Source organism: Saimiri boliviensis, chromosome 8 (assembly GCF_048565385.1).
Source record: "Saimiri boliviensis isolate mSaiBol1 chromosome 8, mSaiBol1.pri, whole genome shotgun sequence".
Lineage (NCBI taxonomy): Eukaryota > Metazoa > Chordata > Mammalia > Primates > Cebidae > Saimiri > Saimiri boliviensis.
Window position 1 is genome coordinate 27,626,868 of NC_133456.1, and position 15,149 is coordinate 27,642,016.

The 15,149-nt window shown below is 43.8% G+C and overlaps 1 protein-coding gene across 26 annotated transcripts in view; it reads right to left on the reverse strand.

Moving 5' to 3' along the window:
• The window catches only part of KALRN (kalirin RhoGEF kinase), a 711,287-nt gene that overhangs the window by 402,157 nt on the left and 293,981 nt on the right, over positions 1-15,149 (reverse strand). For all 26 annotated transcript variants that reach the window (XM_039477078.2, XM_039477077.2, XM_039477076.2 and 23 more), the window contains exons 7-9: positions 9,941-10,132; positions 5,809-5,940; positions 1,410-1,640 (exon numbers count right to left, since the gene is read on the reverse strand). In XM_039477078.2, coding sequence (XP_039333012.2) covers positions 1,410-1,640; positions 5,809-5,940; positions 9,941-10,132 — 555 coding nt within the window. The remainder of the gene's footprint in view (positions 1-1,409; positions 1,641-5,808; positions 5,941-9,940; positions 10,133-15,149) is intronic.

A 15,149-nucleotide genomic window follows, 5' to 3' on the forward strand; every position in this document is an offset into this window, starting at 1 on the left:
GGAAATATACAGTGGATTATGTTTTATTATATAATACAGTAAATACATTAGATTATACTTGGATTATACCTGGTTGATACCACAAAAGAATGAAAGGAGAGTGAATTGTTTTATATGTACAATCTTGGAGTTGCACGGTAGCCAAAGAAAAGTCAAACAGGTGTTTGAACACAAGTGCGTCCACCCCAGCAGCTCCTCTGCAGCTCTGCAGAGCCCATCCTAGGACAGCTAAGCCCGTCCTTAGTTCTCCTATGGTGAACTAAGAAGGAGATGACAGTAAGCCTTGATCTCAGTCCCCATCTCTCAACCAGCTCCCCCTGACCCAGTGTATCAGTCCTCCAGCAAAGGTCCCAGGGTCCCCCAGAAGACAGAAAAAGAGAAAGTACAAGGAGAAAAGAATGAGTAATTCCATCTGAAAGGGCATTTATAGTAAGATTGTCCTTTTGTGGTCAGAAACATAACCATGTCTTCATTATTAGTGGTAAAGGAAAAAGCCAATACTAATGTCATAATAAAAAAAAAATTACATAAAGTCAGAAATAACCTGTAATCATGAAACATACACTGAACAACAGCCTATGTTTTAAATCTGATTTTCCTGGTCCAACCTTGTCAAGGAATTCTCTGAAGGTCCCCATACCCGACTCCACTCCCACTCTGGCAGGACCTTGAGATTCTCAGAAGGCCTAGTCAGGGACCCTGCATCCCAGACGGACCATATGTGGGGTCTAAGCCTGACAATCCTCAGCTAATCCTGTACCCCTGGGCTGTCTAGCAATCATTGCCTGAGGGTGGATCAAGCTCACCAAAAGAAAAATGTGCCATATTGGCCCTAACCCTAACCCCCACCCATATTGACACTTTGCGAGGCCGAGGAGGGCAGGCCACCTGAAGTCAGGAGCTCGAGACCAGCCTGGCCAACATGGTAAAATCCCGTCCCCACAAAAATACAAAAATTAGACAGTGCAGTGGCACATGCCTATAATCCCAGCTACTTGAGAGGCTGAGACACAAGAATTCCCTGAACCCAGAAAGCGGAGGTTGCAGTGAGCCAAGATCACACCACCGCACTCCAGTCTGGGCAACAGAGCAAGACTCTGCCTTCAAAAAACAAAAGAAAAATGTGCCATATGACTACGAGGAATTGCAGTTCCTGAGATTGAGTCTCCCTTTCCAACACCACATGGCGAGAAGGCGAGTCTATAAAGTCACATAGGCAAGAAACATGTAATTCACAGGTCCAGTTTTTGTTTTGTGTTTTGGTGGGGTTCTGTGGAGCAGTTGAGAGCTGAATTCCATTTTTCCCTCTATAAATCTGGGCTCTCCTAAGCCTTTTCACCTAGGTCAGGACTTCAGCTTGGTCTGACTCCTAGAATGGATGATAGGCACCAGGGCTCAGAGCCTGTTACCTGCTGTACGTCCTGCTGGAAGACACAGAGCTGCAGCCGCTGATGGAGTCGCACCTTTCGGTGCTGCCAGATGCTCTCCAGCCGTCGCTGGTGGTGTAACACCTCGTGCACCACGTCCAGCACCTGGTGCACTGCCTTGGAGTAGTTGGCTGTGGCTGTGAGGGATTCGGAGTTCCCAGGACTCAGGGGCCGCTGTAGCACATCTAGCAGAGCTTTGCCATCCTGGCTGACCTGTAAGAAAGAGAGAAGTTTGGATTAAGGGAAAACAGTGATAGGCAGGGCACAGAGAGAAACAGGAAGAGTCTGCCCGAGGGTCCCTGACTAGGCCTTCTGAGAATCTCAAGCTTTCCACAGCCAGACAACTATCCAGCCAGAGCTTCCATAGGGCCCAGCCTCCAGCCTGGTGGAGAGAAGAACAGCTAGAATCCTGGGATAGGGGAGTTGCTGGAGTGCTGGACAGTTGTCTGTGAGACTCTCTCCCTTCCTAAATTTCAGCTTTGTGAAGGCAGGGACCCTGCCTGCTTGCTGCTCTCCCCCCAGTGCCCAAAACAGTGCCTGGCACACAGTAGACACTTGGTAAATATTTTAACTGACTCACACCAGGTGGGACAGCATAACTTCATTTCAGAAATGAAGTCAATATAAGTTGCCACCATAACCTTCTGCTCCTTCTTTCCCAGTTTCCTCTATCTGGCTCCAAACTTCTAGATGTGTGACAAGAGGCAAGTTATTTAACCTCCTTGGTCCTCAGTTTCCATGTCTGTAAAGGAGGGATAATTACGTACATACTTCATAAAGTCGTGGTGAGGATTAAATGAGTTAACACACATAGAGTGTTTAGAATAGGGCCTGGCATGTGATACTGGCTACCAATTTTATCTTCATCATCATCACCATTGATATGGTTTGTCCGTAACCCCACCAAAGTCTCATCTTGAATTGTAGTTCTCATAATCCTCACATGTTGTGGGAGAAAGCTGATGGGACATAACTGAATCCTGGGGGCAGGTTTTTCCCATGCTGTTCTCATGTTAGTAAGTCTCATGAGATCTGATGGTTTTATAAAAGGGAAATTCCCCTGCACACACTCTTTTGATTGCCATCATGTAAGACATGGCTTTGCTCCTCCTTCACCTTCTGCCATGATTGTGAGGTCTCCTTGGCCATGTGAAACTCTTAGTCCATCAAACCTCTTTTTTTTTCTTTTTTAAATAAATCACCCAGTCTCAGGTATGTCTTTATTAGTGGCATGAGAACAGACTAATACAACCATCATCACTCTCCCATTCTCTTTATTTCCTTGTCATTTCTTTGTCTATATCCTTTAAAAACATTTTGGTCTCACTCTATATCCCTTCTTTCTCCCAGAAAAAAAAAAAGCAGTAAAATACCAATTTTTCTAGAACTTTTTCTAGAACATGCACAGATAGGCTGGGACACTTAGACTGTGGACACACCATCCACATTCCTAGGTTGACTTGCCCTCAGTCTGAGAAAAATGAGATGACACTCTCTGCCATTCTTCTCATTGAAGTCCTGGCGCAATCACAGGCATCAATAATTCTGGAAAGTGGCATCATACAATCAACACCTGTGGCCCTCCTGTGCTTGGCAGGGTACCCAATAGAACATGCATCTTTTTAATTTAAAACAGGGATGACTGGGAATTGATAAAAACTTTGAATCTCCAAATTTGGTTACCAATTAAGTCAAAGCTGGTGTGGAGTCTTCCCCAAAAGAAGGCCTTGGAAGAAGAAAATGGTCTTTTATCCTGCCAGCAAGGTAGGGAATGAGGTGTGCTTCTATCGCCACACCTCTGACAATGAAGCTGTTTGCCAGGTTTGCATCCTTCCCTCACTCCTCCTTTGGCCCCTGATAACAGCATGGCTGGGGGTCCAGGAATACAGAAGCAACTGTTACTCCTGCCCATGGGGTCACAGAAATGCTTTCAAGGCTGGGTGGGTAAGAGGGGTGCTGGGATAAAAAGCAGCAGAGGCCAGGAGAGTAAACCACTACTACCCATCCAATTCCCCTATCCCCATCTCCTATAATTGACTGTGAGGGGAGTAAGGTAGGGGAAGTAACTTATAAACAATGCAGAGGTGATGCCCACCAGAGTCATGAATAAAACAAATATCCTTGTCTTTGGCTAAACCCAGGAGAGCTCTCTTCCTGAAATTCTAAGCAAATGCTGTTTTTTGGCACCATGCTACGTCCAGGGCAGGGTGGTTAGAGATGGAGGCCCAAATCCTAGAAATCCACCCCGACTGAGCTCCAATCCTCTGCCTCAGTCTCCACATCTGTAAGAAGCAGGGACAGCTCACTGGCCTCTGAAGTGGGCTTCGAGGAAAGGTTTAAGTCTCACAATGCTAGGGCCTGATAATTAATTGATAGAAATATTTTATCTGTATGTACAATTACACCCACACCTCACATATGTGAAAGTATAATATTAATCTCATTTGTACTCTCTATATTTGTATTTTGCAAGGAGTAAACTTAAAGATTCTTGACTCATGGGCAGAGGCACAATTCTAAGAGACAAAGCATTGGGCCATATGGATCAGAGCTGATGAGATCAGATTTGGCTCATAAGTCCTCCACTGTGCCTTCTACAATGACAGAAGACATTACCGTTTTTTAGTACTCCTTGCTGTCAGACACTGGGCCACGTTCATTACAATATACCTCACCTTCATTTTTATTGTTTTAATTTTTTGTTGGGTACAATGTTTTTATGTATTTATTCAAATAGTTTTGGGGAACAGGTGGTGTTTGGTTAGACGGATATGTCCTTTGGTGGTTTAGATTTTGATAGACCCATCATCCAAACAGTGTGCACTATACCCAGTGTGTTCCCCTATGGTCCCAAAGTCCATTATATCATGCTTATGTCTTCGTGTCCTCACAGCTTAGTTCCCACTTGTAAGTGAGAATATGCCATACTTGGTTTTCCATTCCTGAGTTACTTCACTTAGAATGATGGTCTCCAACTCCATCCAGGTTGCTGTGAATGCCATTACTTTGTTCCTTTTTATGGTTGAGTAGTATTCCATGGTGTATGTATACCGCATTTTCTTTCTCCAGTTGTTGGCTGATGGGCATTTAGGCTGTTTCCATATTTTTGCAATTGCGAATTGTCAAGTATTACCTTTACAACCTCAATACTATCCTATGAGGCAGGTGTTACCACTTTCATTTCACAGATGAAACGAGGCTCAAAGTGGTTAAGTAACTTGCCTGAGATCACACAGCTAGTAAATAGGAGAGCCAGGAGTCAAACTCAGTTTGACTATGGCAAAAACCCTTACCCTTACCTAGAAGCCATTGGTTCTTAGACTTCAGTGTGCATCAAACTCACCAAGGGTAATAGCTGTTAAAATGTTGGTTCCTAATCCCACTTCTTGACATTCTGATTCAGTCTGGGGTGGGATCCAGGAATCTCTATCAGGTGAGTCCAATGCAGGTAGTCCAGGAAGCCATTTTAACACTCCTCTAACTAATCCTGCCCCAGAGAAAACACATGGGCTGGATGTGAATTCACTTCTCCTCATCCAGCTTCCTTAATCAGCCTAATCTCCCTCCATCTCTCATTCCCCACTCACAAAAGTCATGCCAGTTAACAAACCTACTAACTTGTGCATATCTACACAGATATACATATGTAACTGCTTCCTTTCACTTTGAGAGGACGGTTAAGAGGTTCCCCCCTCCCTTTCTTAACTTTGCAGTAACACCTCTGCCTTTGATCTTCAATGGAAGAGCCTTTGTCCTTCATATCCATGGAAGCTTCTTGCTCCTGCAAACACGTATCTCCACCCTGTGTGATTTCCTCTGGATCTTCCAGTATTAAAATTAATTATTTTTTAATGAGCTTTTTCATAAAAAGGTGGCAGAGCTACTGTGAACATGTCCATTCACCAACCAGAAAGCAAACTCCAGAGAAGCACAGTTTCATTTCCTTATATGCCTCCCCCAAGAGAAGAAAGTCCAATCTTCACACACAGGATGAGACAGGTATATATATATATATATATATATATATATATATATATATATATATATATATATATAAAGAGAGAGAGAGAGAGAGAGAAAGGAAAGAGGAAGAAATGAAGGAAGGAAGGAAGGAAGCGGGGAGAGAGAGAGATAGAGAAAGAGAATGAATGTGAGTACGCCAAGGTGGTGCTTAATAGTGGCCCCAATTTTTTCTGTTTCCTGGCTGGAGACACCATAGTTCACAGATCAAGGTTCTTACAGATGTCACCAAAAAAAGAAAAACAGACTCTCTTCTTCTTAGTCCCACCCAGGCTATTTCACAGTGCGCAGGCCAGTGCCCTCATCACCCACCCACATGCAGACATGCCCAAGACCCATGGCTGCCCTGCTCCATTCTCACCTCTGTGTAGGCTTGGGTCACCTGCTCATACAAGGTCTGGTGGTGATGGATTGCCAGCTCCAGGTCCTGCATCTCAGATGGCAGACCACCTTCACTGCACATCTTGCACCAGGCATCCACTCCAGACAGGAACTGGAAGGAGATGTCAGGTGGGTCAGTGGGGCAGCACCGAGGGTGGGGAGTTGGGTGGATTATGGAGAGAGGATCAGATACCTTGGGAAGAAACATCGGGACTTCCGAAAGCCTTCAGAGAACACTGTAGAGGGTAGAGTTTTCTAATTCTACAAACACTAACCTGTAGTAAGAAATCAGACCCATTTAGGAAGTATAGTCTCCAGAAAAATGACCATTATGAGGCCGGGCATGGTGGCTCATGCCTGTAATCCCAGCACTTTGGAAGGCCGAGGTAGGCAGATCACAAGATCAAGAGATCGAGACCATCCTGGCCAACATGGTGAAACCCCGTCTCTGCTAAAAATACAAAAATTAGCTGGGCATGCTGGCACATGCCTGTCGTCCCAGCTACTCAGAAGGCCGAGGTGGAAGAATCGCTTGAACCCAGGAGGTGGAGGTTGCAGTGAGCTGAGATTGTGCCACTGCACTCCAGCCTGGTGACAGAGCAAGATTCTGTCTCAAAAAAAAAAAAAAAAAAGAAAAGAAAAAAATGACTATTATGAAACTGTAGGGGGCAGGTGAGTCGTCAGATGTTTAATAGGTTGTAGCTACACACAAACTGTAATGCCCAGGTATGGAAACAGCTCACCCCATTCCACTAATACATTAGCATTTCCTGTCCCATGCATACTCACAGGTATAGGTGAGGGGCTGAAGACGTTCCACACCTGTGCTTTACAGTGTGTACATCCAGTTGTGAAGACAAGCAAAAAACACCTCACACAGGACCACCAGGAACTCCAGGGAACTTGCAGAGACCATTCCCACAGGTGATGGAGACTGTCCTCAACAAGACTCCCACTGTTGGGTCAGTCTCCTGAGGGGTGGAAGCAAGAGAGGCAGCCTAGGGGGAAAGACTGTGCTACACCTACTGCATCCAGGGATATGTAGATATAGATCTTGACAGACATCAAATTATTTAAAAATTAAAATTAACAACTATGGAAGACTATGGGTCTCCATGCACAAAGGGTGAGCTAACTGAAATCACTCAGATTTACAGGGTGGAAAAATGCACCTTTAAAATGCAACTGATTCACCCAACAGTCTGGAATGGTTCTGTCTATGATTCCTCTCCACTGGGTGCACAGCTCCATTTAAATTAATTGCCTAAATATCTTTTTAGCCCATTGCCAAGAACAGCCCACATGAGGACAATAAAGAACTGCTTAAATAAACACATAAAAAAAAAATAGCCTTGAGTTAGTTTTTTTTTTTTTTCCAGTTAAAAAGAAGCATGGTTTATGAGTGTCCCTGAAGGACTAGTAATACCTGCGGAAATTGCATTACAAAATAGATACAAATAAAATTGCTTCTGATCCAAACCAGTCCAAGTCAGGAAACATGACATAAACGTGCACTTCTCTTGTTTCCTCAGCTCTGGCACTGCAACTGCTTGCATTCTAGTTTTGTTGTCACTGTGAGCTTTCAGTCCCTGACCTGTTGATTGTTATGGTTGACTTTTCATTCTGTATGTTTTGTAACACATTAGGCCATTTCTTAGCAATTCTGGAAGAGTGCCAGGTGCCATCCAGTATCAGATCAAACAATATGTACATGCTGAAATCTTAGAAGCTTCTTTGCTCCACCAATAAATACTTTACAAATGACCCTGGGAGTAACTTGACGTTCTTGTGTCAATCATGGGGGAGTACTCCTTCAAGGCCCTTGGGATTTCTCTGCAATATTCTAACAGGGGTCCTGTAGCATATCCCACAAAATGTTCACCTCAAGGAGATAATGCCAGAGAGACAAAGAGAGAAGTAGTGAGTCTTCCTTAACCAATCTGTAAAAACCTAGAATAAAGTATGTAAGTGCTAAGGTTGAAGAGAGAACAGGAGATTGAACATCAATATTCTCATGGCCCTAAGAATGAACCAGTCACTAACATTCCCTACCACCATCAACCTTAACAACAACGACAAAAAAGATATAGCCAAATCCCTCTCAAAGTATAGGGTTATGCTTGACATAAGTATTATGTCAGTCTTTGGGAAGTTCTCAGGTGGAAACAGACACAAATGGAGGAAATAAAAAGATACCAGGATAGCATGTGGAGCAAATACCCACAGTAGGAACATCCACTGTTTAGTAAGCACACGAGGCACCTTACATGTTCCATCTCTCATGCTATGGTTAGCACAGCCCTGTGCCATTTATCATTAGCTCCACATTACAGATGAGGAAACAACCTAAAAATGGTGTCATTACTTGCCCAAGAGTGAATGAATGGTAGAACTGGGATCAGAATCCATGTGTCTTGCCTTAAAGTCTAGACTCTTAATCATGCTGCGTTGCCTTAATCATGCTTCCATGCTAGACAGGGTAACAGAGGGAGAGATTTAAGGTGTGACCAGGTATCTGACTCTCCCTGGCCTACGTTACCCAAATGTGATGCAAAGAAAGAAATGTAGAGGTTAAGAACACAGGCTTAGTGTTAAACACACCTGAGTTGAAAGCCTGTCTACTCATAGATTGTGTGACGTTAGCAGTGGTGTGTTAGTAAATGTTTAACAACCAACACATATACGTATGTGCGTTATGACTATATATTATACATACATAGGTAAGTGCATTTACAAATTCTACCGATATAAAGAATCTATATCCCACAACTTACAGAGAATAATAACATATACAATGCTCTGTATTGTATATTTAATGTAGCCAATTGATTCTCACAGTATGCTTTTGACCTATGGTTGCAACTGACAAACATGTATAGTTCTGACATACATGCTGGTTGATATATTCACTACGTTAAGGAGTGAAACAAAAATGAAAAACACCTGAATACTTATGCCAGAATATCACTTGTTCATCCAGGATGTCAGCAACTTCTTTGCTGAACCAAATAACAGTCTTTTTTAATATTGGAAGAATATTTCCTTGATTTTTGTGTGTTATTCACAGTGTAACAGCTATACACAGAGTACGTTTTTAAGTTCAGTCTGCATTTTAAAACACTTTCTCCCTCATTTTCTTAAGACTCCAGGCAACAGTAAAGCAATAGACCAATCCCTGGTTTGTAGCATCTGATAATTTCTATAATATGAAACTCCTACCATGGTGTGTTTCAAGATACCAATGTGACATCACCAACATGGAGTTGGGAAGAGATGATCCATACACAGCACACAACTGTATGGTATTTCCACCATAGAAAAAAATAAATACATAAAAATGACCTCAAGAACATAGGTAATAACAACAGGTCGTAAAATAATCAGGAAATGATGAGTTTTGAATATTTATTAACTTTGCTTTTAACATAACATATTTAATGATAAACTTACATAATTAAGCAATGACTAAATGTGATAATCAGCTCACAAAATTTCTGAAAATTTAACTGTCTCTCTATGAGCTGGTACAAGACAGGCTCCAACACATAGTGGGATCTTAGGCAGGTCAATCACTTAATCTCTCTGAGCTTCAGTGTTCCTCTTTGTAAAATGGGTTAGCAGTGTCACTGGCCAATGCCTGGCCACTTAGTAAGTACAAGTAATTATTATCTTGATCCATTATATTATGATATTACTATTATCCCCAGCAAATGCTTCAGGTAAAATCAGTGTCCCCCTGCTCTCTGCACCTCAATGATCATTTTACATTCGCCCCTTTGATCTGTGTTCAGAGAATGCACACTAAGTGGACAGTCAACATATGCACATATGCACACGCAACCACTACCAAGCAAAATGTAAACAGACTCTGGGTCTCGTCTTATTTGTATGACAAGCAAAGTCACCAAGAGTTACCAGTGTTTCTTTGTGCACACAGGAGTTGTGAAAGTGATAGAACATAGGTTACTGTTGCAACAACTCAGCAGGGTCTTCAGTGTCTGAGAAAGACAGGCAGAGCTCTCTCTTGAGTGTGTGTGCTCCTACCTAGCCTTCCCCTGCCCGTGCCCAACCCTTCCCACCAAGAGCAGCTGCTGTGGGTTTTGCGGCCTTACCTGCTCAGCCTTCTGGTGGAACACAGCAGACATGGCGAGGATGGTGCTGCGTTCATCCAGGGCAGCGGCAAAGCTCTTCCACTCCTGGTCTAGCTGGGTGGAGATCTGCTTGATTTGTTGTGAGGCATAATGGCCAGCCTCAGAGAGGCGGGAAGCCACAGACATGATGCGGTTGATGTTGACATAGGCATTCTGGAAAGCAAAGGAGAATGCTCAGTGGGGCAAGCTCAAAAGACATACAATGAGCACTTTTGTGGGGTGCATATTTGGGGAAGGGAGCTACCCAAAACAAAAAGTCTTGAGTGAGAGAAGCTGGTACAGCCTATATTAGTGTATTTGTTTTTCGACCAAGGGAAATCTTTTTCTACAATTCAATTTCAGTAGATATCACGGACCTTTCACTGTGGGGAGCCAGCATAGATTTTGTGCCAACTGTTAATGCACTTTAAGCAGTCACTTTACATGGACTGCCTTTATGTAATCCTCACAACCATCATACGAGGTCATTCCTGGAGATGGCATATCACTCCCAAGAGTGCTCTTTGGAAGTGATGGCTCAGATAAGGACACAAGCTAACAGAGGCAGAGACATCTCTCTTGCTCAAGAGAGGGCTGTACCCAGGGCATTATTGCCACCTACATACAAGGCAGAAGTACTCATCAAAGAGGGCGAAGGAAACATGGTAATTCCACATCTTCCTATCGCCTAGCAAAGATGTCCCCACCTTCTTCCTACCTCCTTCAGCCCTGCCAAAAGAGCCGAAGCACTGGTCATCAGACAAAGTTTAAATAAAGACAGTATTTGAAGCCACTTACTTTTCCAGGCTAATAATAAGGTCAGTGAAGCCCTTTCTTATTCCTCCTTGATTTAGGAGGATTTCCCCACCTGATCCCAAAAGGCCTCTGTGGGTACCCTAAAGGACATCAAGGAGGGGCTCTCTTGGCCCATTGTCTCCTGTCATCTTGTGTTTTGTTTACTTGTTTTGTTTACATTCATTTCCATCTTTGCTTGCTAATTAAAAATTTATAAACTTGTATGCTGTTACCTATTAGGTCATCAAAAAACGCTCCAGGAAAGGCCGGGCGCGGTGGCTCAAGCTTGTAATCCCAGCACTTTGGGAGGCCGAGGCGGGTGGATCACGAGGTCGAGAGAGCGAGACCATCCTGGTCAACATGGTGAAACCCCGTCTCTACTAAAAATACAAAAAATTAGCTGGGCATGGTGGTGCGTGCCTGTAATCCCAGCTACTCAGGATGCTGAGGCAGGAGAATTGCCTGAACCCAGGAGGCGGAGGTTGCGGTGAGCTGAGATCGCGCCATTGCACTCCAGCCTGGGTAACAAGAGCGAAAACTCCGTCTCAAAAAAAAAAACAAAAAACAAACAAACAAAAAAAATGCTCCAGGAAGGAACAAGACAAAAGAAAGAACAAGACAAAAGAAAAACCCCACAAACATAAGACAGCAGTGATTATGGCTATTTTTAACTGCTATCTCCTGTTAGTTGTCTGAGGTGTCAAAACAATCAGGTAATGTGGCATCCACAGGGAGCTTTTCTGAATCACACAATATCTGCATGAAGGAGGAGCAGGTAGGCACCTTCATTCTTTGTTACAAATCTTCTCAAATGATTATACATATTCTTCAGTAACAACATTTTCTCTAGGTTCTACTAGCCCAGGTATAGTTCATTAATACTCAGCAGTCATAATGAAGATTCTTTGTTTTCCTCTCTCACTTCCCTCATGGTCCCCATTTGTCTTAGCTGTCCCTGACCTCTGAGCACTCCATCCCAAACCTGGGCCAGGTTGATAGGGTCTCTCCTAATTTAAAATGTCTCTGTGTAAGTTTAAAAGGTTAAGTGAAGAAGTTCCACACAAATCCATCCTGATGTCTAATGACCCCCATGTGTCATCTCTTTTTTTAGTCTGGCCTGAGACCTTTCTGACACAGTGCATTTTCCTAACAGAACTGGGATATTACTGGTTCTTGTTATGGGAAATAACTATCCTCTCAAGATGTTGGATTCATTCTCAGCCTTGTTTTCTGAGTTAGGACACAAATTCTACTGAAAATTAACCTCTATTTATAGAACTGACCGAAAAACCACTCTGCACTGAGAAATAGAGGGAAACAAGGGGGAGGGGAAAGCACACACTGATTTTGACAGTTTTATCTTCTTTTTTTTTAAATTCAAGAGAAATACAGTTTTATCTTCTATGGGAAGAATAGCATGAGGAGTCCCTCAAATCTCCTGCTCTTGTCGTTATCTTACTTTGGGTTCTCCTCAAAGCAGACATTAAGACAAAGATTTCGGGGAGAGAGTTTACTTGGCCATGGTCCCAGGAAGCATAGTGAAAAGGAGGGGAAGTCGGCAGGGCGCGGTGGCTCAAGCCTGTAATCCCAGCACTTTGGGAGGCCAAGGTGAGTGAATCACGAGGTCAAGAGATCGAGACCATCCTGGTCAACATGGTGAAACCCCGTCTCTACTAAAAATACAAAAAATTAGCTGGGCATGGTGGCGCGTGCCTGTAATCCCAGCTACTCAGGAGACTGAGGCAGGAGAATTGCCTGAACCCAGGAGGTGGAGGTTGTGGTGAGCCAAGATCATGCCATTGCACTCCAGCCTGGGTAACAAGAGCGAAACTCCCTCTCAAAAAAAAAAAAAAAAAAAAGAGGGGAAGTCAAAGAGGAAAGGGAGAGAAATGAATAATGGATGTGTTAAGTGCTATGAGCAACTGGGGTTCAATCCCTGTTGAGACCTTTCGGGAAACTATAAAACACACCTCTGAGCTGTCCCACTGAGAGGTGAGGAATCTGGGTTTCTGATGCACTAAGTCCCACAGATCTTTGGTTGAAGGTCCTTCCTGGGGTAAGTTCCTGGCATTTCCAGCCGAATCCACAAACAGACCAAGCACACTTCTGAGGTCAGAGAGTGATCACTGCAGATAAATGCAGGAAGCTGTCAGTTTGTATGAGAATCACCTGCAGATGACCCCCAGGGCAGGCTGAGGCCATATGGGTGGGACATTGACAGTATCTGATAGAGCTGTCCTCCCAAACTGGATTCAAATCCAGGAATCCATGCCCCTGTCCCTTATCCAGATCTATCTAGGTTTCTGGGTTTTCCTGTCCTGGAGAAAGGCCTTGTGTACTTTGGCCAGATGGAATGTAAAAAAAGCAGTAAGAGCAAGGCATTACCCTGTCCCCAGATATATCCTATGGACACCCAGCCCTTTGTCATCATTGCCAGTTACATTCTCCTCCCTCCCAAGGCACACAGGGAGGCATATTTCTGCTTACTTTTAGGAATAACTTTCTAGCTATTAGAGGTGTCCAACTGTGGCTGCCTCTGGAGACTCTTAGCACCTTGTCACTCATTCAAATATTTATGGAGAGTGGGCCAGGCTCTGTGTTGAGGAGATCAAAGAGGAATTAGATAGGATTCCTGCCCACCTACCCCCTGCCCACAGTGGCTCACAGCTGAGACTTAAGACAAGTCCTCAAATAACTGGAATTTAAGGCAAAATGAAGCAAGTGCTTCCACAGAGGTAGAAGTGACTCCCTGTGGGGATTCAGAGGGAAGGGATCTGAACCACTGGCAGGGCTGTTGGAAAGAGGCTCCCTGCATGAAAGAGGGTGGGGAGGCTAGCAGTCCTCCACGGTCCCCTTCAACCTTTAAGCCTCTGATCATAGATTAAAACTAAAAGCAAATAAACAAACAAACAAAGAACACAGCTTACAGTTCATATTCTAGACTAGCACAGTAAATGCCTTTTTTGTTTCCTTATCAGCAGGAAGAGAAATGTCTTGCTAAAACCAACAAATAATTATGGCTCACAAATGAAGTAGAGGCAGTACTCCTCACAATACAGGAATAAATATAATGCTGACTTATGGATTTGCTCGTTGTTCTTCCCTGTAGCCCCTTTTCAGAATATCAAACACTTCAGGCAAGTCATGTCACCCAAGTTCATCAACTTTTTCTCCTTTACTCCAGAACCTGAGAGCAATGGGCAGATAGATTCTAAACTGCAGTTGTCTGTGGGTACAAGGACAGTAACACAACAAATAAGAAGGGAGTAATGGCAAGGAAGGTCTCCAATGACTTAAGAGGAAAGAATGAGGCTGAAGAGCTGCATTAGGAGTCTGAGTAAATAGGAGTGCTTACTCATTAAGCATAAATGACATTTCATGGCCTTTGGTCAATCTATTTGTGTGGTTCTTCTGAGTGACTGTTTATGTCCCTATTAGGAACATTTGGAAGTTATGTTTCTCCTTGGGACACGGCCAAGAGGAGGAATGGATATTTTGGCTCTTTACAGCCTTCCCATTTCCTACCAGCTGCCCCCTCCACTCTCTTCCATTAGCATGGCTCTCGCATTCTTCCCTGCCAGCCTTCAATGCCCTTCCATTTGCAGAGCTGCCTGTCAGTCAAGAGCATTAAAATCATGGGGCCAGGAATCAAGAGCCATGAATTTGGTCCTAGCTCTGGCACTCACTTAAGATGTCACTTGAGTGCTCTGTGCCTCAGTTTCCTCATCTGTAAGGGATTTGACCTAATGATCTCAGACATTCCATTTCTGAGTAAGTAGTATCAGTTCCAGGAGACCAGGAGCATAGTGCTGTCTACTCCAGAGGTATATGTAGCCCAGGCCTGCTGTCCATGTCTCAGCACCTCATGCTGGCTTTGCTCACTGCCCAGCAGTGTAAGGACCAAGGCTGGAGCTGGTCCCCCTGAGTCCTTCAGCTTCCAGGTGACCAAGAGCCAGAGGCCCTTCTTCCCCTCTCCTCTTCAGCCCCTTCCCCTCAGCTGAGATGCCCAGACTAACCAGCTTCCCTGGCCAGAAGGTAATAACTTGACTAATAATTCTAGCTTGATATCTTCTTAGATTCTTACCTCAAAACTGATTTATTAAACTCAAACCCCCCATATATATGCAGTCTGTTGTTATTAAATTATTATCATTATCCAAAGCATGGCACAGCCCAGGTATAAACACAATCTACCCTGCAGGAGGCAATGTACCTGCAGCACGGTCTGTTGCGTCATCTACCTCATCTTACTCCCCCACCCCAAAGCCTCTCCTCCTATCATTTTGGTCATAAATAGGAAAAATAACTAAATTCCAACAATATCTTTGTAACTCAAAAACCATGTATATTGACACCCTACCCTCACTTTTGTTACCCACAAAATTCTTTTTCTTCT